Source organism: Salvelinus namaycush, chromosome 12 (genome assembly GCF_016432855.1).
Source record: "Salvelinus namaycush isolate Seneca chromosome 12, SaNama_1.0, whole genome shotgun sequence".
Lineage (NCBI taxonomy): Eukaryota > Metazoa > Chordata > Actinopteri > Salmoniformes > Salmonidae > Salvelinus > Salvelinus namaycush.
Genome location: NC_052318.1, coordinates 51865033 through 51888248, shown reverse-complemented (window position 1 = coordinate 51888248; position 23216 = coordinate 51865033). Strand labels below are relative to the sequence as shown.

Below are 23216 nucleotides of genomic sequence, written 5' to 3'. Positions count from 1 at the left end.
CTGCAACTCAGTTAACTGAGGCCCAAATAAATGCTTCACAGAGTTAAATTAACAGACACATCTCAACATCCACTGTTCAGAGGAGACTGCGTGAATCAGACCCTCATGGACCCTCAATTTCTGCAAAGAATCACTTCTAAAGGACACCAATAAGAAGAAGAGACTTGCTTGGGCCAAGAAACACGAGCAATGGACATTAGACCGCTGGAAATCTGTTGTTTGGTCTGATGAGTCCAAATTTGAGATTTTTGGTTCCATATGCGTGTCTTTGTGAGACGCAGAGTAGGGGAACGGATGATCTCCGCATGGAGGAGGAGGTGTGATGTGTGGGGGTGTTTTGCTGGTGACACTGTCTGGGATTTATTTAGAATTCAAGGAACATTTAACCAGAATGGCTACCACAGCATTCTGCAGCGATATGTCATCCCATCTGGTAAGCGCTTAGAGGGACTATCATTTGTTTTTCAACAGGACAATGACCCAACACACCTCCAGGCTGTGTAAGGGCTATTTGACCAAGAAGGAGAGTGATGTAGTGCTGCATCAGATGGCCTGGCCTCCACATAGTGAGGATCCCTCCCAGGCACAATCAATCAGTCACTTGCATGAACCCAGTCAACTTGGTTATTAGAAAAGCACAAACATAACATTTTCCCTTACACTATTTTGAGATCTTAAGGAGCATTAGGTACTGCTACAAATGGCTTGTCCTTCTTTTTGTGAGAAATGACACTGGTCACTATTCATAAAATATAAATAGCCCACACTTTAGATGAGGCCATGCAAAAAATACTTGAATAATGATTAGTAAATGGTTTATAAGGATCTATATTAAACATCTTATGAATGGAGTAATGATTAATAAATGATAAATAAGCAATTTACTCATCCATTATAAATGCTTTATTACGTGGAGTTATTATAAAATGCTACCACAAACCTAAAGTCAGACAACTGTGTAGCGATCTGAGATGTCTCTTGAGCTGCATTCCGTCGATCTGCCATTTGTGCGTGACTTACAGTATCTTTGTTTCACAACTACTTCAGGAGTCGAGACACGTTCTTCAGGAATGACATTTTACGGATAGAATTTGGTCAGAGAATCCACACCTGGGGTCCCATTCCCCTGATTAGAGGGGCAGAAAGAAGTTTAAAAAATAATTATACATATTAAAATAGTAACACCAGGAATAAAATACATAAGTATAAAATGAAATTGTATTTGTCACATGCATCGTAAGCAACATGTGTAGACTAAGCAACATGTGGGACTTATACACACCCATCCCAACGACAACTTGCCTATATACACACCCATCCCAACGACAACTTGTCTATGTACACACCCATCCCAACGACAACTTGCCTATATACACACCCATCCCAACGACAACTTGTCTATGTACACACCCATCCCAACGACGACTTGCCTATATACACACCCATCCCAACGACAACTTGCCTATATACACACCCATCCCAACGACGACTTGTCTATGTACACACCCATCCCAACGACAACTTGCCTATATACACACCCATCCCAACGACAACTTGCCTATATACACACCCATCCCAACGACGACTTGTCTATGTACACACCCATCCCAACGACGACTTGTCTATGTACACACCCATCCCAACGACGACTTGTCTATGTACACACCCATCCCAACGACAACTTGCCTATGTACACACCCATCCCAACGACAACTTGCCTATATACACACCCATCCCAACGACAAATTGCCTATATACACACCCATCCCAATGACGAATTGCCTATATACACACCCATCCCAACGACAACTTGCCTATATACACACCCATCCCAACGACGACTTGCCTATATACACACCCATCCCAACGACGACTTGTCTATGTACACACCCATCCCAACGACAACTTGCCTATATACACACCCATCCCAACGACAACTTGCCTATATACACACCCATCCCAACGACGACTTGCCTATATACACACCCATCCCAACGACAACTTGTCTATGTACACACCCATCCCAACGACGACTTGCCTATATACACACCCATCCCAACGACGACTTGCCTATATACACACCCATCCCAACGACAACTTGCCTATATACACACCCATCCCAACGACAACTTGCCTATGTACACACCCATCCCAACGACAAATTGCCTATATACACACCCATCCCAACGACAAATTGCCTATATACACACCCATCCCAACGACAACTTGCCTATATACACACCCATCCCAACGACAACTTGCCTATATACACACCCATCCCAACGACGACTTGTCTATGTACACACCCATCCCAACGACGACTTGTCTATGTACACACCCATCCCAACGACAACTTGCCTATATACACACCCATCCCAACGACAACTTGCCTATATACACACCCATCCCAACGACAACTTGCCTATATACACACCCATCCCAACGACAACTTGCCTATATACACACCCATCCCAACGACAACTTGCCTATATACACACCCATCCCAACGACAACTTGCCTATATACACACCCATCCCAAACGAGTTGGTGCAAAAAGAGTAAATTCAGATAGTCAGGGTAGCTATTTAACTAACTGTTCAGCGGTCTTATGGCTTGGGGGTAGAAACTTTTCAGCATCCTGTTGGTTCCAGACTTGGTGCATCGGTACCCGCTTGCCCTGTGGTAGCAGAGAGAACAGTCTATGACTTGGGTGGCTGGGGTGGCTGGGGTCTTTGACCATTTAGCACCTTTCTCTGACACTGATTATTGGAGCTGTATACAGGCAGTACCAGATCACTGTGCAGTGTGTGTGTGTTTATGTGTGTTGTCACTAAGCGTGTGTGTGGGTTTTGTGTGAGAGTGTCTGTGTAGTGTGTGTGAGTGTGTATATACAGTCCCAATTTTTTTAGGTTACAGCCTAATTCTAAAATGTATTAAGTCTCCAGAAATGTTCAAGTCCAGGCTCTGTCCAGGCCACTCAAGGACATTCAGAGACTTGTCCCGAAGCCACTCCTGTCACGCCCTGATCTGTTTCACCTGTTCCTGTGATTGTCTCCACCCCCTCCAGGTGTCGCTTATTTTCCCCAGTGTATTTTTCCTGTGTTTCCTGTCTCTCTGTGCCAGTTTGTCTTGTATGTTAGTCAAGTCAACCAGCGTGTTTTTCCCCTACTCCTTTCGCTATTCTCTTTTTGATAGTCTTCCCGGTTTTGACCGCTGCCTGACTCTGGACTACTTTCCCGCCTGCCTGATCATCCTGCCTGCCCTGACCTTGATTCTGCCTGCCCTTCAGTACCTTTTGGACTCTGAACTGGTTTTGACCCTTTAGCCTGTCCACGACCATTCTCTTGCCTTACCCTATTGGATTAATAAATATTGTAAGACTCCAACCATCTGCCTCCTTTGCCTGCATCTGGGTCTCGCCTGTCATGATAACTCCTGCATTGTCTTGGCTGTGTGCTTAGGGTCGTTGTCCTTTTGGAAGGTGAACCTTCGCCTCCCAGTCTGAGGTCCTGAGCGCTCTGGAGCAGGTTTTCATCAAGGATTTCTCTATACTTTGTTCCGTTCATCTTTGCCTCAATCCTGACTAGTCTCTCAGTCCCTGCCGCTGAAAAACATCCCCACAGCATGATGCTGCCACCACTATGCTTCACCGTAGGGATGGTGCCAGGTTTCTTCCAGATGTGATGCTTCGCATTCAGGCCAAAGTGTTTAATATTAGTTTCATCGGACCAGAGAATCTTGTTTCTCATGGTCTGAGAGTGTTTTGGTGACTTTTGACAAACTCCAAGCGGGCTGTCATGTGCCTTTTACTGAGGAGTGGCTTCCGTCTGGCCACTCTACCATAAAGGCCTGATTGGTGGAGTGCTGCAGAGATGGTTGTCCTACTGGAAGGTTCTCCAATCTCCACAGAGGAACTCTAGAGCTCTGTCCGAGTGACCATCTGGTTCTTGGTCACCTCCCTGACCGAGGCCCTTCTCCCACAATTGCTCAGTTTGGCTGGGTGGCCAGCTCTAGGAAGAGTCTTGGTGGTTCCAAATTCTTCCATTTAAGAATGATGGAGGCAACTGTGTTCTTGGGGACCTTCAATACTGCAGACATTTTTGGTACCCTTCCCCAGATCTGTGCCTCGACACAATCCTGTCTTGGAGCGCTATGGACAATTCCTTCGAGCTCATGGCTTGGTTTTTATGCACTGTCAACTGTGGGACCTTATACATACAGGTGTGTGCCTTTCCAAAACAATCAATTGAATTTACCACAAGTGGACTCCAATTAAGTTGTAGAAACCTCTCAAGGATGATCAATGGAAACAGGATGCACTTGAGCTCAATTTCGAGTCTCGTAGCAAAGGGTCTGAATACTTGGAACCCTCTAGAGAAGGAGATCCACAGGTGAAAGAGCGCCATCAACCCACACCTTGGCAAAATGGCGGACGGAAGACAGGGTGGTGCGGCAGGTGCCGCTTCTCATTCGAATGCTGTAATTTTATCTAAACCATCAGGTGTACGCCGACCCCAGCTAAGTAACTCATGCAAAGAGTTAAAGCGCAATTATGTGTTTTATCTCCAGTACTCTGCCATGATTGTCAGTTATGTAGCTGTTCTACTGATAATCTCAGTGCGTCCTTGCTGGGATGACACAATCAATCTACTACCAGAGAATATTAACACCAAACACATTGGTTCACCGTTCCACGGGAGCGGACAGTACACAGCATACCATAATGTTCTGAATAATGGCCAAGTATACCTCGCTCCTTATTCTACTGAACCGCTTAGGCGCAACAAACACAAGTCCAACATTTATCGGAAACTGTTAAACTACCTGTTCACTACCCTCCTGCTCTCCGGGGATGTGCAACTCAATCCTGGGCCCAACATCACCGAGCCAGCGATACGCACCGGAGTGGAAAGCGGTGGATGGCCTCGTCCACTGATCGTCGCCGCTGTGGAAGTGGGTGAGTGCTATGGTCCTATGGTTTCTCTCGACTCACCCGGCTCCAGGATAGATTTTGACTCTTCAAACATACCAAAGTCGCTATATGCGATCCCTGACTCTGCTTCTGGTACGCAAGCTGTTTTAATTAGTTCCCCGCATCCAGTGCAGGCGGGAGGGATTGTTAATTGCGCTACCGAACTGCCCCTAATCAAAACGAAACAAAACGGCCTAAACCCAGCCGTCAGAAAACACAGAAAATTTAACTTTTTTCAATGTGTCAATCACTCTCGAGTCATCTGGGACCCACGAGCTAAGCCCAAGGGACTACTAGGGGGGCACTTGAACATTCGTAGTGTCATTCCAAAAAGTGATCAAATTCAACATCTACTCACAGACTCCAACCTTGACTTTCTCTGCCTCTCAGAGACATGGCTCCATAAAAACTCTCCATCTGCTGCTTTGATTGTGCCTGGCTACAATGTTTTCAGGAGAGACAGGACTGAAGGAAGAGGAGGGGGTGTGATGATTTACATTAAAGAACATATCCGACGTAAACAAATTGAGTGGTCATGTGATAATGAACTAGAATGTATTGGCCTGAACATTACACTGTCTCCCCAAATGTCTTTTACCCTCATTGGAATGTATAGGCCACCTTCCACCAAAAGTGTGTTTTTTGATCAGTTTAATAACATGCTTAGGGAATGTGATTTTGGGAAAGAGGTCATCTTAATGGGAGATTTTAACATTAATTATGAAGACAAGTGTTGTAGGAAAACCCTCAAACGGATCACTAATACCTTTGACCTTACACAGCTAGTTAAAGGGCCAACCAGGGTGACTTGTTGCTCTAAAACACAGATTGATTTGGTGTTCAGTAATATACCAGAGAGAGTGACTAAATCATTCAATATGGTTACTGGGCTATCTGATCATAATCTGACACTTATAGCCAGAAAGCTGTCTAAGAGCAGGTTTAACCTCTAGAAAGCCTGATCAACTAAGAATACCTAAGAGTGAATTAAGCTATTTTGAAAACGCAATTAAGGGAATTAACTGGAATGATCTCTTGTCCTATGCAGACGTGGAAGCTGATAGTCAAGTTTTTCTATCCACAATCCAGACTACATTAAATGGTTTCCTAAAGAAAATCAAATCCAAACCTGGCCAAAAGAGCACTCTTCCTTGGCTAAATGGAGAAATCTGGAAATTGATGAAGGAACGAGATTATTATCTAAAAATAGCCCTAAGATCCAAATTAGAGCATGACAGACGTAGGTTTACCATGTTGAGAAATAAGGTGATGAAAGAAATCAGAAAGGCCAAGGCAAACTTTTTTTATTAACATAATTGGTGAAGCAAAGGGAAATTCTAAACTGATCTGGGAGAATCTAAAAAAGTTAACAGGGAAAGACCATAGTAACACTGCAAAAAGACTAGAAATCATGGTGAATAACAATCTAACACAGGATGCAGTCGAAATAGCAATAGCCTTCAATTCCTACTTTATTGACTCTGTCAGGGTACTGACACAGAACCCCTCCACTGGTTTCTTGGGCTCAGTGCTAGTAAATGATGCTCAACCTGTCTTCATCATAAGGGAGGTTTCTGAGTCAAAGGTGGACAAGGTGATTAGCTCACTAAAGAACTCTAAAGCCAAAGATGTGTTTGGGATGGACTCTACCTTTCTTATAAACTACAAAGAGTCACTCATTGGCCCCATTACTAAGGTCACCAACACATCTATTGGTCTCGGGGTGTTTCCAAGGGTATGGAAGTCGGCCATAATAACGGCCATCTTTAAATCAGGCGACCCTGCTGACGTGAGTAACTACAGGCCCATTAGTATACTACCTGTGGTGTCAAAGGTTGTTGAAAAGTGTGTAGCAGAACAACTGATTGCCCACCTCAACAACAGCCCCTTCACATTACACTCCATGCAGTTTGGCTTCAGAGCGAAACACTCCACAGAAACGGCCAACTGCTTTCTTCTGGAAAATGTGAAGTCCAAGATGGACAAAGGGGGCGTTGTTGGGGCTGTGTTTCTGGACCTAAGGAAGGCTTTTGATACTGTTAACCATGAGATTCTCATCACAAAATTGTCCAAGTTCAACTTTTCCCCCGATGCCTTGAGATGGATGAAATCAGGCAGAACTCAGTGTGTCAGAGTGAGCAATGAGCTGTCGCCCACTCTTAGCTATGATGTGGGTGTGCCCCAAGGGTCAATACTGGGGCCCCTCCTGTTCAGCCTGTACATTAATGATCTGCCTTCTGTCTGTACTGGGTCTGAAGTTCAAATGTATGCAGATGATACAGTGATATATGTGCATGCAAAGAGCAAACAACAAGCTGCACAAGAACTCACTACTGTAATGGTCCAGGTTACAAAGTGGCTCAGTGACTCGTGTTTGCATCTCAATGTGAAAAAAACTGTTTGCATGTTCTTCACAAAGAGGGCAACAGATGCTACTGAGCCAGATGTCTATGTGTCAGGGGAGAAGCTCCAGGTGGTATCTGATTTTAAGTACCTTGGCATCATACTTGATTCCAACCTCTCTTTTAAAAAGCATGTGAAAAAGGTAATTCAAATAACCAAATTCAACCTAGCTAATTTCCGATTTATACGAAATTGTTTGACTACAGAGGTAGCAAAACTGTACTTCAAATCTATGATACTCCCCCACTTAACATACTGCTTGACTAGTTGGGCCCAAGCTTGCTGTACAACAGTAAGACCTATTCAGTCTGTCTACAAACAGGCTCTCAAAGTGCTTGATAGGAAGCCCAATAGCCATCATCACTGTCACATCCTCAGAAAGCATGAGCTCCTGAGTTGGGAAAATCTTGTGCAATACACCGACGCATGTCTTGTATTCAAGATCCTAAATGGCTTGGCTCCCCCTCCACTCAGTACTTTTGTTAAACAGAAAACCCAAACATATGGCAGCAGATCTACAAGGTCTGCCATGAGAGGTGACTGTATAGTTCCCCTAAGGAAAAGCACCTTTAGTAAATCCGCTTTCTCTGTGAGAGCTTCCCATGTCTGGAATACACTGCCATCAGACACACATAACTGCACCACATATCACACTTTCACAAAATGCTTGAAGACATGGCTAAAGGTCAATCAGATTTGTGAACATGGTCCCTAGCTGTGTGTTGCCGCTTTCCATGTCTGTTGTCTGTAACTTGTGAGGTGTGGAAACACTTCGTTGCTTTTATGAATTTTGTCTTACTGCTTTTTGTTCTATGTTGCTCTGTCTGTATGCTACGTCTTGCTTGTCCTATGTTGCTATGTCTGTATGCTATGTCTTGTTCTATGTTGCTATTGTCTATATTGTAATTGTTTTTAATAACCTGCCCAGGGACTGCGGTTGAAAATTAGCCGGCTGGCTAAAACCGGCACTTTTACTGAAACGTTGATTAATGTGCACTGTCCCTGTAAAAAAAAATAAACTCAAACTCAAACTTATGTAAATAAGGTATTTCTATTTTTTTATTATAAATTTGCAAAACCTGTTTTCGCTTTGTCATTATGGGGTATTATGCGTAGATTGCTGATGTTTTTTTTTCTCATCCATTTTAGGTTAAGTCTGTAATGTAACAAAATGCGTAAAAAGTCAAGTGGTCTGATTACTTTCCGAAGGCACTGTATTGTGTATATATAAAGTCTTGCGAGTGTGCATTGAGTCAGTGCAAGATACGGTTCGTGCAGATATTCCGGGTAACCATTGAATTAATTATTTAGCAGTCTTATGCCTATCTTATGGCTTGGACGTAGAAGCTGTCTCGGAACCTGTTGGTCCAAGAGCTGATGCTCCAGTACCGTTTGTGTCACGCCCTGACCTTAGTTATCTATGTTTTCTTTATTATTTTGGTTAGGTCAGGGTGTGACTAGGGTGGGTATGCTGGTTTTGTATTGTCTAGGGTTTGTTGTATGTCTAGGGGTTTTGGTAGTCTAGGTATATGTAGGTCTATGGTGGCCTGAATTGATTCCCAATCAGAGGCAGCTGTTTATCGTTATCTCTGATTGGGGATCATATTTAGGTTGCCATTTTCCCTTTTGGTTTTGTGGGTTCTTGATCTATGTTTAGTTGCCTGTCTGCACTATCCATATTAGCTTCACGGTTCGTTTTGTTATTTTGTTCGTTTGTTCAGTGTTCGTTCTTTTAATAAAGAAGAATGTACGCTTACCACGCTGCGCCTTGGTCTCCTCCTTACGACGGCCGAGACAGTTTGCCGGATGGTAGCAGAATGAACAGTCTATGGCTTGGGTGGCTGGAGTCTTCGGCAATTTTTTGGGGCCTTCTTTTGACACGCATGATATGGAAGTCCTGGATGGCAGGGAGCTCGGCCAGAGTGACGTACTGGACTGTCCGCACCACCCTCAGTAGCGCTTTGCGGTTGAGGGAGGTGCATTTGCCAAACCAGGTGGTGATGCGGCCAGTCAAGAAGCTCTCGATGGTGCAGTTGTAGAGCTTTTCGTGGATAAGAGGGACCATGCCAAATCCTTTCAGCTTCCTGAGGGGGAAGAGGAGCTGTCGTGCCCTCTTCACTACTGTGCAGGTGTGTGTGGACCATGTTAAGTCCTTAATGATGTGGACGCCAAGGAACTTGAAGCTCTGTACCTGCTCCACTACCGCCTCATCAATGTAGCTCTCCCCTCTTTTTCCTGTAGTCCACGATCAGCTCCTTGGTCTTACTGACGTTGAGCGCGAGGTTGTTGTCCTTGTAACACACTGCTAAGTCTCTGACCTCTGTGGTGGCTAATTTCTGCTTACCAAATGAGGAGAGTTACAAACTTCACACACCAGTCAGAGTTATACTTAAACGACATCTTTAATAATAAGAGCTTTGCAATAGCACTTTGACTTTCAATGATGCGCCATTTCTAATGAACCACTGAAAGTGACAACACAAAAGTACAAAGATATTTTATAGCCAAGATACACCCCTCTCAATCTATATGACAAAGAACAGATACATAGAATGGTCACAAGGTTAAGATTTGTATGAAAGATATCTATAAAACATAGCAGACAGTTACTGCTGTGTCAATAGTTTTCATAAAGACCAGTGTCTGGCCCTCCTACTCCAAAAGAGAACCGTCTCTCCCTGGTACGGTATAGAACAGAACCATTAGCTCATGTTCTCTGGAATGTTCTTTAGGCTTTATTACCCAAAGACATCGTAAATCTCCTCTGTCAGTGCTATCTCATAGAGGCCCTCCTCAGTAAAACACACACACAATATTTAACAGAATACTCTATTCTGTAGAATAAAACAACCATTATAATACAATACAAGCATTATAACATAATCTTGCAATTTCCACGACACCTCCTCCCTGTAGGCTGTCTCATCGCCGTCGATAATCAGGCCTACCACCGTTGTGTTGTCAGCAAACTTGATGATGGTTTTGGAGTCGTGCATGGCTACGCAGTCGTGGGTCGACAGGGAGTACTAAGCACACACCTTGAGGGGCCCCCGTGTTGTGGGTCAGCGTAGCGGGGGTGGTGTGCCTACCCTCACCACCTAGGGCCGGCCCGTCAGGAAGTCCAGGATCTATTTGCAGAGGGAGGTGTTCAACTACAGGGGGATAGTGATTTAGGCAGGTTACCTTGGAGTTCTTGGGAACAGGGACAATGTTGGTTAGCTTGAAACATGTTGGGATTACAGACTGGGACAAAGAGAGATGAAAAATGTCAGAGAAGACACTTACCAGCTGGTCTGGACATGCTTTGAGAATGCGCACTGGTATTCGGTCTGGCCCGGCGACATTGTGAGTGTTGACCTGTTTAAAAGTTTTACTCACACCGAGAGCGAGATCACACAGTCATCCGGAACAACAGTGGCTTTCATGCAAGACTCTGTTCTTGCCTCACAGTAAAGGTCTTCATGGGTACAAAAAGTTGGAACTGTTCCAAAATGGATCCGTGGCTTTCCCACCCGACCTGATGAGCATAAATAAAATAAAAAACAGACACGTACCGAATGGACCTGAGGACAGTCAGACCCGTTCCGAAAAGGACCCAAAAAGACCTGTGGCTGGTTCAGATCCGAGAGTAGAAAGAAAGAGAGAAAGAAACCTCTAACTGGGTGCTGCCAGTGCCATCAATAAACAAGTGATATTAGCCAAATGTTCCACAGTTTCATGTCCTTAAAAACTGCCTATAATACATTAAAAAAACACTGTTTCGATGTGTAGCATATTAACAACAATATTGTTTTATTGGTTTTTACTTTCCTAAAACAATCATTTTCTACCTCATGGTTCAGCTGTCAGAGATTTGATCGCTAAATGCATCAGAACATTGAATGCATGTAGGCCTATAGGCCTAGGCGTCCACTGAATGATACTCATATAAAAATAAAATGTAATTGTCCTAGCCCTAGAGAGACCGAATGAAAGATAGAGATATGCTGGCGCCGTGTTCCCGACATCGACATGGATTTCTTTAGACTTGTCAGATAGGCTACTTCTGCTGTACAGATATAGGCGTACAGAAGGAGGCTAAGTTCAACTATCAGTCAGTTGGAGTGCCAGTATGCACTGCCTTCATAGGCCTGCGGTAGCTAAGCCTTCACAAAAGTCACTTAACTGTATTAGGGTAAAAGTAATCAGCACAGCAGGGCCACCGGCAAACGTGTGGCATGCCGGCATTTGCCCCACCACAATTGACTTGGTTTAATAAAAAATATTGACACAGAAGCGTTGGAAAGAGGGACAAAGTAAAGTTGTTTAGACTGAGTCGCCTCGTGATTTGTTTGACAGGATTTTAATGTTTTCATCCATTCCATGATTTTTTTTTTAACCATTAGAACAATTCTGATCCCATCATAGCCTGTATAAAACAGTTTTTTACAGGTGATTTATTCCTATGGCATACTTGGAGTTTTACTTGGTTAGGTTAGGCTACCAGATAAGGAAAAACTCTGGGCCCCAGGATAAACATTTCCCCCCACCACTCTGGGACTTGTTGTGCCACCTCTGTAATTACCAGACAATGTTAGAAATGAAAAAACATTATATTTGTATGATTTACTATCTCAGCATTTTGACTTACGTAGCTAAACATTTTTAGATAGTATCAACGTTTAAAAAAATGGTGGAGGAATATGGGCTTCCAAAGTTTTTTACGTGGCTCAGTGCAGCCTTCTGACAGCAGCTACTGTGACAATTTCAGAATGTAACAGGCTGTTACTGCACTTTCAGGTAAAACAATTTTTAGCCATTTCAAAAAAATTGCTCTACTATTACCATTTATACTGTAGGAGTATTGCGTTTGACACAATTATTTTTTACACTGGAGGGGGGCACTCGAGACGTGATAATTTCGCAAGTTTACACAAAAGTATTGTCTCTCGAGAATCGATAACTCTCGAGAACCTCTAGAAAATGGCCCTTTGCTATCGCCAATGTGAAACGGTCTAAAAGTGTGATCTTGGACAAAGTGTGACTATGGCCTCAGTGCTCACGCACCTTAACTCACTAGCTGTCAAGTAGAATTACCCAGCGATTAATGAAATGGACTACTGCCATTTTATCTACGTATCTACTAACTAAATATGCAGGACGTTGAACTTGTGTGTCAGAATCACAGAAGAGGATAGTTGTATTTTGTGTTTTTTTTATGCAGGTCTGGTCAAACTATGATGAGTTACTAAGCATTCTGTCAGTTAAATTGCTGTCTGGTATAAAAAAAATGTAGTGTCAGTTCAATTGCTCTTTGGTATTAAAAAAAAGTCAAGTCAGCGCAATCTCAGAAATGCCACATTTCAGGATTCAAAACAGTACTTGTCATGTCATGAAACAGCATGCTGTGCCAGGAAGAGAATGAATCCTGTTCAATGCTACGGACTCTGGTGATTAAGTGGCTAATGTTACAGTTTGCTGATTAGCCAAAGAGTAAGTGTCGTCCAACCCCGGAATGCCGAGTTTGCCTCAGCACTTACAGTACCAGTCAAAAGTTTGGAAACACTTACTCAATCCAGGGTCTTTCTTTATTTTTACTGTTTTCTACATTGTAGAGTAATAGTGAAGACATCACAACTATGAAATAACACATATGGAATCATGTAGTAACCAAAAAAGTGTTAAACAAATCAAAATATATTTTAGATTTGAGTTTCTTCAAAGTAGCCACCCTTTGCCTTGATGACAGCTTTGCACACGCTTGGCATAATATTTTAAAATTTCACCTTTATTTAACCAGGTAGGCCAGTAGAGAACAAGTTCTCATTTACAACTGCGACCTGGCCAAGATAAAGCAAAGCAGTGCGGCAAAAACAACAACACAGAGTTACACATAAACAAATGTGGGAGTCAATAACACAATAGAAAAATCTATGTACAGTGTGTGCAAATGTAGAAGATTAGGGATGTAAGGCAATAAATAGGCCATAGTGGCGAAGTAATTACAATTTAGCATTAACACTGGAGTGATAGGTGTGCGATTTACAGATTGGCTGTGTACAGGTACAGTGATCGGTAAGCTGCTCTGACAGCTGAAGCTTAAAGTTAGAGAGGGAGATCTAAGTCTCCAGCTTCAGTGATTTTTGTAATTCGTTCCAGTCATTGGCAGCAGAGAACTGGAAGGAAAGGCGGCCAAAGGAAGTGTTGGCTTTGGGGATGACCAGTGAAATATACCTGCTGGAGCGCGTGCTACGGTTGGGTGTTGCTATGGTGACCAGTGAGCTGAGATAAGGTGGAGCTTTACCTAGCAAAGGCTTATAGATGTCCGGGAGCCAGTGGGTTTGGCGACAATTATGTAGCGAGGGCCAGCCAACGAGAGCATACAGGTCGCAGTGGTGGGTAGTATATGGGGCTTTGGTGACAAAACAGATGGCAATAAAGCACGTTTCACTCCAGCAGCAACCAATGAGCTGTTTGAGAAGCTGTAGCAGGAGCTCTCGTGCACATGTGATAAACATAACAACTAACGAAAATACACACGTACCAATTTAATTCCACTAAATGATGCAAATTAACCTATAGACCGATAAGCATGACCGGTCAAATGTATTTCCATCGATGAATAGGCAACAAAAAAAACAGATTTTGTAACAAGATTTTTCCTTCTTATTTTTTGGACAATTGGCCAGCGGCAGTTTTTTTTTATCTGCTTTTCATAATTCTTATAGGCCAAAATCCGGCTAACGGAAACCCAGTTAGAAATGTTACATCCATGTATTTCAGTGTCTATGACTGCCACATGGGTATTCTTAAAAACCTGAACTTGTTGTTTTGTTCTTTCCATATCAGCAGTGTGCCGAACAGCAGAACTCCCCCGTGATGTCGCCAAACTCCTCCCCGGTGGCCCAGAGGAGGAAAGCCCATGCTGAGGCCCTCAGCATCCAGCACCTCAGCCTGCCCCCCGTACCCCCTCGCCTGGACCTCATCCAGAAGGGCGTCATCCGATCCCCCTCTGCCAGCCCCTCCAGCTCCCCGAAGGTGGGTCAGGGTTGTTAGGTTCTAAATAACAGGGTACAAACCGACGGACAACTATAAAAGCTCAAACCAAGTTTATTCACCCAAAAGGGTCAGACAGCTGATCCATATTCACACAAGTACTGGTATTTAACCCTTTCTCCTATGCTGAGCATTCTCCTTACACATCTGAACAGCCAATACACCTCTTTTGCTATACAGAACTTTAGTGATATCTGTTCTTCCTCACTTCATCTAAGCTGACCTCTGCCCAAATTCCTCACTCCTCCCCAACTCACGGCTGTCCTGTTGACTTGTACCAGACTGTGGCCATTCTCCTCCCATAGGATCCCTGATGGCTAACAATAATATATCCTGACAGAATGTAAACGTTCTACATTCCCCTCTCTCCCTCAGTGACATTAATAAGGATACTTCATATTTTCAAGTTTCGAACTCAGAACCCATCAGGATGTACCATATGTCTATGGGGTGTACAGCCTAAACCCCCTTTCAAACGGGTTTGGTGTGATCTATTGTTTCTCGTTCAGCACACCAAAGAGGTATTGATTCAGATTCAGATTGTTTAATAGTCACACGTACAGGGTGAACAGTGAAAATCTGAAACTGCAGGTTTGCACTCCACATCGACACCCATTTTATACTATTGTGCTGACCCAAACTATTTTGGCTCACTTTTGAGCTCACTCTATCAACAGAATTCGACCAGAAAGTAGGAACCGGAAAGTTTGGACTGACGATACAGTGCTTCAGTGTTTTATACTTTTTAAAACACTTGAAATCAAGCTTTATTTATAGAGCACATTTCAGAAATGAATGCAACGCAATACGCTTCACAGGAAAATACATAAATAACAAAACTTAAATATTTACTACACAAAAAACAAAAGAATAACAATAAAAACTGAAAGACAAAAAAAGCACCCTAACAAAAACATCGCTAAAAAGTTTTGTTTTAAGATTTCTTTTAAAAATGTCCACAGTTTCGGTCCCCCTCAGGTTCTCTGGTAGTCTTGGTCAGTACCCGTGTTGCAGCATTCTGTATGTTTTGTAGTTGACCAATGGCTTTCTTGGGTAGACCAGACAGGAGAGCATTACACGGAACCCAAACCGGCAGGGCGCGTGCGCCATCATGCATACATTTGTTTTTTCCCCCCACATCAAACGCGATCACGACACGCAGGTTAAAATATCAAAGCAAACTCTGAACCAATTACATTAATTTGGGGACAGGTTGAAAAGCACTAAACATGTATGGCAATTTAGCTAGCTAGCTTGCACGTGCTAGCTAATTTGTCCTATTTAGCTAGCTTGCTGTTGCTAGCTAATTTGTCCTGGGATATAAACATTGAGTTGTTATTTTATCTGAAATGCACAAGGTCCTCTACTCCGACAATTAATCCACACATAAAACGGTCAACCGAATCGTTTCTAGTCATCTCTCCTCCTTCCAGGCTTTTTCATCTTTGAACTTATATGGTGATTGGCATCTAAACTTTCATAGTATTGCCACGACGACCGGCAAAACAGTTCGTCTTTCAATCACCCACGTGGGTATAACCAATGAGGAGATGGGAGAGGCAGGACTTGCAGCGCGATCTGCATCAGAAATAGGAATGACTTCTATTTTAGCCCTTGGCATCGCAGACGCTCGTTGGCGCACGCGGGCAGTGTGGGTGCAATAATTGAATAACATGGATTTCTAAATTTATTTTGCAGCGCTCACGCACTCTACGTGTCCGGTCTGGTCAGCATGTTACAGTAGTCAAGCCTTCTTGTAATAAAAGCATGGATGAGTCTCTCTGTATCAGCCTGAGAGAAACGGCCGCACCTTGGCAATGTTCATGTGGTAAAAAGCTATTTTGGTCACATTCCTAATGTGGGATTCGAAATTGAGTTCAGAATCTAAAATGACACCTACGTTTTTTACCTGGTGTTTTATCTTTATTGCCTGTGAATTCAAATCTGCTTCCAGATTCTCTCTCTGTGCTTTGGCTCCAATAATACGTACCTCGGCCTTGTCTTGATTTAGCTGGAGGAAGTTGTGAGCCATCCAAGTATTTAAATCACTAATACAGTCTAATGATTTATCCGTGGAGCTGAAAACCTCTGGGGACACAGAAATGTAATGTTGTGTAGCAGTGAAAGTCAATGTCATGCTCGCTGATAACACTGCCAAGGGGTACATATATAAACTGAACAGTACCGGACCCAAAATTGAACCTTGCGATACCTTGCCACATGTGATATCTATTTTCTCTGGGTTATGTTCACAATTGGTGACAAAAAAAACTCTCGACCCGGTTCAATAGGTCCTAAACCAATTTAGAACTGGACCGTAGAGGCCAACCCACCTCTCCAGTCTGTCCAGAAGGACATCATGGTCAGCAGTGTTGAATGCAGCACTTAAATCAAAGAGTACTCGGGACAGAGAGCTGTTTGGCATCTGTGTTGGCTTAAAGGTAATTTACCACTTTAACTAAGGCTGTCTCTGTGCTGTGGTGGGCATGAAAACCAGATTGTAATTTTTCACTTAGCTATATATTTTGTATTTCTAACACTCGTACCTGTATACATGTTGAAAATGGCAGATTTGGGCACTACTAGGCTTCTAAATTTGGACGTAGTGGCTGTACAGTAACATGCTATACATGACACCAGAGCTCTGGCTTTGCGCATCATCAGCGCTGTATGGGTTTTGACTGACACCCGTTCTGAACTTGAGCACCGCGCGGGACAAGAACTTACTTCGTCCTTCGCGGTAATTAGGGACATTTTGAAAAATGTTGTTGTCTGAATGAGGGAAATGTTGTAAATGTAGATTACATGATGTATTTTGTAAGATGAGACGTTGAGGATGATAACAAATGCTGCGTTGTATATATCATACGTACACGAAAGTCAAACACCCGTCAGTCCAAATGTGCCCTTCACATTTCCAAATCGTAAAACTCATGTCATATACAGTGTTAACGTTTATTACCACCATGTTTTATGTACAGTTACAAGACGACGTGGCGTCATACCCTGATGTTCTGAATAGAACAAGCCTGTTTTTTTTTTATTGTGAAGTAAATTCACCTGAATGCACTCATGACCCCTTTCTATGCACACACAAATACCCATCTGTTTCTCTGAACTGTAATATCTGTAATATCATATTTTATACTTATACTTATGTATTTATGCTTAGCTAGTCATGTGGCAATAGAACAAGATTTGCAATTATGCCCACCTGACCCAAATTGCGATTTATAATGGACTTTTTTGGGGGATTAAGTAAACAAAAACAGTGATTGTGTGATGGCGGGGATAGAGGGTTGTGTTCCAAACAGAACGACTACAAGCGTGCTGGCTCTATTTTCTTAACAGCACAGTTAGGAGCGCTCCGAAAAGTAGATTTGAAAAAAGTAGTTAGTCTTCTACTCAAATCCTTGTCATGTTTTTTGTCTTATGTTGCACCTACCCCAAATTTTCGAGAAATAGTCTTATCGTGTTACTGAATGTATCCTGAGTTTTTTTCAGATTTCGTCATCAACAAATGTGGAGAAAAGTACAGTAAATGTCAAACAGTGCAATGTTTGGATTCGGTCTTGTGTCAGGTGAATTGTTGTGTACTCACCTTTGATCTAATCATTTCCCCATTATTCCCAAACGGTTCCTTTCAATTGCTACCATGGTTATGTGTATGCATTTCCTATTTATTCTTTAAGAAACGTTTCAATTTAGCCCTATCCACATAGGCCAATTCCCACAAGTGTAAAGGGTTAAGTGATGCAAGGTAAAACTAAGTATATGTTATTTTTCAAAAAGGTTGATGATTTATGCTCATGTATATTGGATTGATCGCGTCGCCGCTTATAAATATCTGGGTATCAGGATTGATGAAAAGCTATCTTTCAAAAAGCATATTGATGAGTTAGTTAAAAAGTGGGCTTCCTTTTTATAGGAAAAGTGTATCACATTGTATTACGTGCGATAGGTTCATTACACATCACTGCATTCTGTATCAGGAAGTATGTTGGCCCTCTCTTAAATCTCATAGATCAATGCAGGTAGAATCAGGAATTCCCCAGGGCAGCTAGGTCCCTTACTTTTTTCAATCTTTACTAACAACATGCCTACTGGCCTTGAGTAAAGCCAGTGTGTCTATGTATGAGGATAACTCGACACTATACACGTCAGCTACTACAGAGAGTGAAATCACTGCAACACTTAACAAAGAGCTGCAGCTAGTTTCAGAGTGGGTGGCGTTGTATTTGAGACAAATCATTCACTAAACCCTAAACCTCAACTAAATATTGTAATAAATCATGTGGAAATTGAGCACGTTGAGGTGACTTAACTGCTTGGACTAGCCCTGGATTGTAAAACCGTCATGGTCAAAACATATTGATACAACAGTAGCTAAGATGGTGAGAAGTCTGTCCATAATAAAGTGCTGCTCTACCTTCTTAACAACACTATCAACAAGGCAGGTCCTGCAGCTGGACACTGTTCAGTTGTGTGGTCAGGTGCCACAAAGAGGTACTTAGGAAAATTACAATTGGTTTAGAACAGAGCAGCACGGCTAGCCCCTAAATGTACACAGAGAGGTAACATTAATAAGATGCAGGTCAATGGCTCAAAGTGGAGGAGAGATTGACTTTATCACTCCTGAGGATCCTTAAATACAAATGCTCTGCTCTATTTTTGTTTAAAGTCCTCTTGTGCAAACTTCAGACATGCGTCACCAGACCCGACCATAGGGATGGCTAACTCTGGAGATCCCTTCGGTCTCCACTGAGTTAGGTAGATCTGCGTTAAGTTTTTTTGCAACTTGTGGAAGGATCTCCAGAACTCTCGAAAGTTGAATGCGTTGGTGCTGGTTGATGCCATCCCTCGGAGCCTGGTTCCTCTCTAGGTTTCTTCCTAGGTGCCTGCCTTCTAGGGAGTTTTTCCTAGCCAGTGAGCTTCTGCCTCTGCATTGCTTGCTCTTTGGGGGTTTCAGGCTGGGTGTCCCCTAGAATCGACGTGTGCGCCCGGGCAGAAATTGAGTTAGCATAATAAAAAATGCCCAGAAAAATCTAGTGATATCTGTTTGTTTTTTGTGTGATATCTGTTTGTTTTTTGCATGGGCTGTGTCTCAATCTACCGCATCCGCCGTGTTCGGCCTTGCACATTTGCGGTGGAAGGTGGCAAGGCTACAGCCGTGTTTGCCATACCAGGAGGCATCACAAAAATTGTCTTTCCCACCTCAGACATAGGACTGACACTTTAAAACATACGTCCTTTTGATGTATGTTTGGACTATCTGTTTTTCCATGTATGAATCTGTTATTCAGTGCGTTTCTATGGGCTAATAGCAGTAAGGCTAAATTCAATGTTTCATCCCCAAAATGTTTTTTTTTAAACCTAAAGGGGTCCTAAAATTCTAAATCAATAGCTAAATGATCCATGGTATGAGCTTCTTTAAACAATTTCATATGTTAGCTTAGTGGGGTTAGCACTTTGCGATAACTGCTGGTATAAAAATACTTTATTTAAAATGTTTACTCAACCTTTTATTTAAACAGGCAAGTCAATTAAGAACATATTTGTATTTACAATGATGGCCTAGCAAGAGGCAAAAGGCCTCCTGTGGGAACAGGGGCGGATAAAAAAAAAAAACACAAAAAAACAATGTAAGACAGAAATAACATAGACCGAAAACACTAGCAACAGCACAAATACAACAGCAAACAATCAAAGGATGTGTGTGTGTGTGTGCGTGCAGGCAGGCATGTGTGTGTGTGTGTGTGTGTGTGTGTGTGTGTGTGTGTGAAGTAAAACAACATGCTTCCTTCATAAAATACATTTGATTGATATGTCGTCCTGCTTCAACACTGTTTATATCTGTGTAGTGTAAAATGAACACATGCCCTCCTCCCCAAGTCCTCTCCAGGGCTGGACAGAAAGCAAGACAAGCCTTTGCCTGCTCCCCCGCCCCCCAAGAGGGACCCTCCGCCTCCACCACCTCCTGAGCGCCCACCACCCATCCCACCAGATGGATGTGTCTCCTTGGACCCGTCCTCCACCGTGCCCTGTGACCCCGCGCTACCCCCTGAGGCCTGGTGCCCCAAAGAGAGCCCCCTGGTGGACCCCCACAAAACGGGGACAGGGGCTGACCGCTCCTCCAAGCTGGTCCACTCTGCCCAGTCTGATGGCAACGGTAGACCACTCAGCTGGCCCTTGGCGGATGCAGGCATTGGCGGCTCGCATCCCAGAATAGAGGCCCTCATGGAGAACCCCAAGGTAAGAATCACTAGGGTTCTGTTAGCGCACATGTTCTACAACATTAATTGTTATACAACAATTACATTTTTGCATCTGAGCTCCTAGAGTGGCGCGGCTCTCCTTTTATTTTTAGGTTTTCTACTCCGCTAGCCAACACCTCGCCTAAATAGGTGTGCGTTTCTTTTTCTTCTAGATACAACATTTTGAAAACATTACAATACATTCACAACACATTTCACAACACATTAAGTGTGTGCCCTCCGACCCTTACTCTACTACCACATATCTACAACACAAAATCCATGTGTGCGTGTGTGTGTAGTGCGAATGTTATCGTGTGTGTGTATGCATATGTTCGTGTCTCATTCACGGTCCCCGCTGTTCCATAAGGTGTAATTGTATCTGTTTTTTATATCAAATTTGACTGCTTGCATCAGTTACCTGATGTGGAACAGAGCTCCATGTAGTCATGGCTCTATGTAGTACTGTGCGTCATTCACCACAACAGGGACTGTTCTTGCAAGTGTTGGGGTTTGTGAGATAATTGAGTTGATTTATGCATTTGCAACATAGAAACGTGGTTTGCTGAATATTAGCTGATTTTCACCTTTGTTCTGTGTATCTCTCGCTCACTCATTTGAACTCTTTTTCTCAAATACACCCACAAACAAACAAAAACATCAGAGGGGCATGTTGCTGTTATTCTAACAATAGGTAAGACTTTATAATAACTCCACATAATGAAGCATTTCTAATGGATTAGTAAATAGTGGGTTACTGAGAAAAAATCCACTGGGGCTGAGTCACTTGATCCCTTTTTGCAGCAGCTTTCTGGCGGCACAAGTCCTCCCCCTACACAAAGAAGGCAATCCTTCTGACTTGGACAACTACTGTCCGATTTACAAGTTTTCTTGCCTTGTCAAAGTTTTACACTCCCTGGCCAACTCTCAGCTCAACTGTTTAAACGTCTTAATGAGCACCAAGCTGGTTTTACACCTGTACACAGCACTATTTCGGTGGCTACACTTGTCTTAGATTATGTGCCATTACAGACCATACAAATCATTGTGCTGCCTTATTTATTGACCTGTCCAAGGCATTTGATACATTTGACCATGTCTGACTTGTTCAAAGCTTGTCTGAAATAGGCAGAGATCAGGCATCTTGCAATTGGTTCAAGAACGATCTGACGGACAGGACAAAATGTGTGCTTACTGACGATATCAAATGTAGTTTCCTCGATTTTACGAAAGGTGTGCCGCAGGGATCTATTTCGTGCCCTGTTCTCTTCACTATTTATATAAATAATATTGGTCTATCTGTATCATTCATCTCTACGCGGATGATAGTTATTTACTCCTGTGTCCCCTCAGTACAGCAGGTACATGCTGTGCATGTGTGCATTTTTACATTTACATTTGAGTAATTTAGCAAAAGCTCTTATCCAGAGTGAGTTACTGGAGCAAGTAGGGTTGAATGCCTTGCTCAATGGCACATTGGCTCGGGGATCGAACCAGTGACCTTTCAGTTACTGTCCCACTGCTGTTAACCGCAGGGCTAGTTTCAGCACCTGTATTAGTGGGGAGGGCTGCTGATGTGGGTCTGGACAATTTATTAATAACCAGAGAATTGTTTGGTGATTAAAACATAATACAACATGTTAATGTTTTATTTACACCCACGTTTTTACCCCAGTTTGCATATGTCTGTTTTTCTGTGTCTTTGTGTGTCTATCAGTGTTTGTGTGTTTGTTTGTGTTTGTGTGTGTGTGTGTGTGCTGGTCAAGGGCTAGTGTATGGGTTGGGCTAGTGTATGGGTTGTAAGGCCAGGGTGACGTCTGGGTATGAATCCTACACCCCATTGTCCAAATACCTTAACCTGTGAGAATGCTTGAAGTTGTGATGGGCTAGTCAGGAGGGGGGGTTGCGTGTCTGCGTGTATTGGTGGGGAGGGGCTGATGACGTGGGTCTGGACAGTTTAACTCTAAAAATTGAAATGCTTAGTTGCCAAATCTTGTGGTTCATGAGGGGGCGAGACTTCACACCAGGGTTGAAATATCACACCCACTGTTCTGAATGGGTTTGATATGTAGGTACTTAGAGTTCAAATCATGTTAAATGTCCAAGACAGCTGGAGACACCTTCCTAAATTATTGGAGTGATAATGGCTAGTTTGTGTGACCCCTCTTTCTTCAGGCAGCTTTGTTATGACTTTAACTAGGCTAGTACTGATAGACAGATAAGACCTGGGTTCTATCAGGTGAGGCGTATATATATAGATGAGTGGCAGTAGTGGAGAAGGGGGTGTATGGGTAGCATGTAAGCCTACAGGACACTGTATGGGTAACACTATGAGTCAGTACGCCCATGAACGATATAGGGGTAAGATATACCATGAGACTGTATATGTACCATGTATAGAACAGTGTGGTGCCTCCACCTAATAATCATAAACAGGTTAAAGGTTATATCCAGCTCATTAGGAAACTAAATGATAGACCCACTATCACGTTTCAACTGTGTTGAAGTAACAATGTTTATTACAGCAACAGGGGCAGGCAAACGACAGGTCA

General features: G+C 43.0%; 1 protein-coding gene across 1 annotated transcript in view; it reads left to right on the top strand.

The window, feature by feature from the left end:
- The window catches only part of cblb (Cbl proto-oncogene B, E3 ubiquitin protein ligase), a 201502-nt gene that overhangs the window by 137043 nt on the left and 41243 nt on the right, over positions 1-23216 (top strand). Inside the window, exons 11-12 of the mRNA XM_039006030.1 lie at positions 14204-14392; positions 20303-20662. Of these exons, the coding sequence (XP_038861958.1) occupies positions 14204-14392; positions 20303-20662 (549 nt within the window). The remainder of the gene's footprint in view (positions 1-14203; positions 14393-20302; positions 20663-23216) is intronic.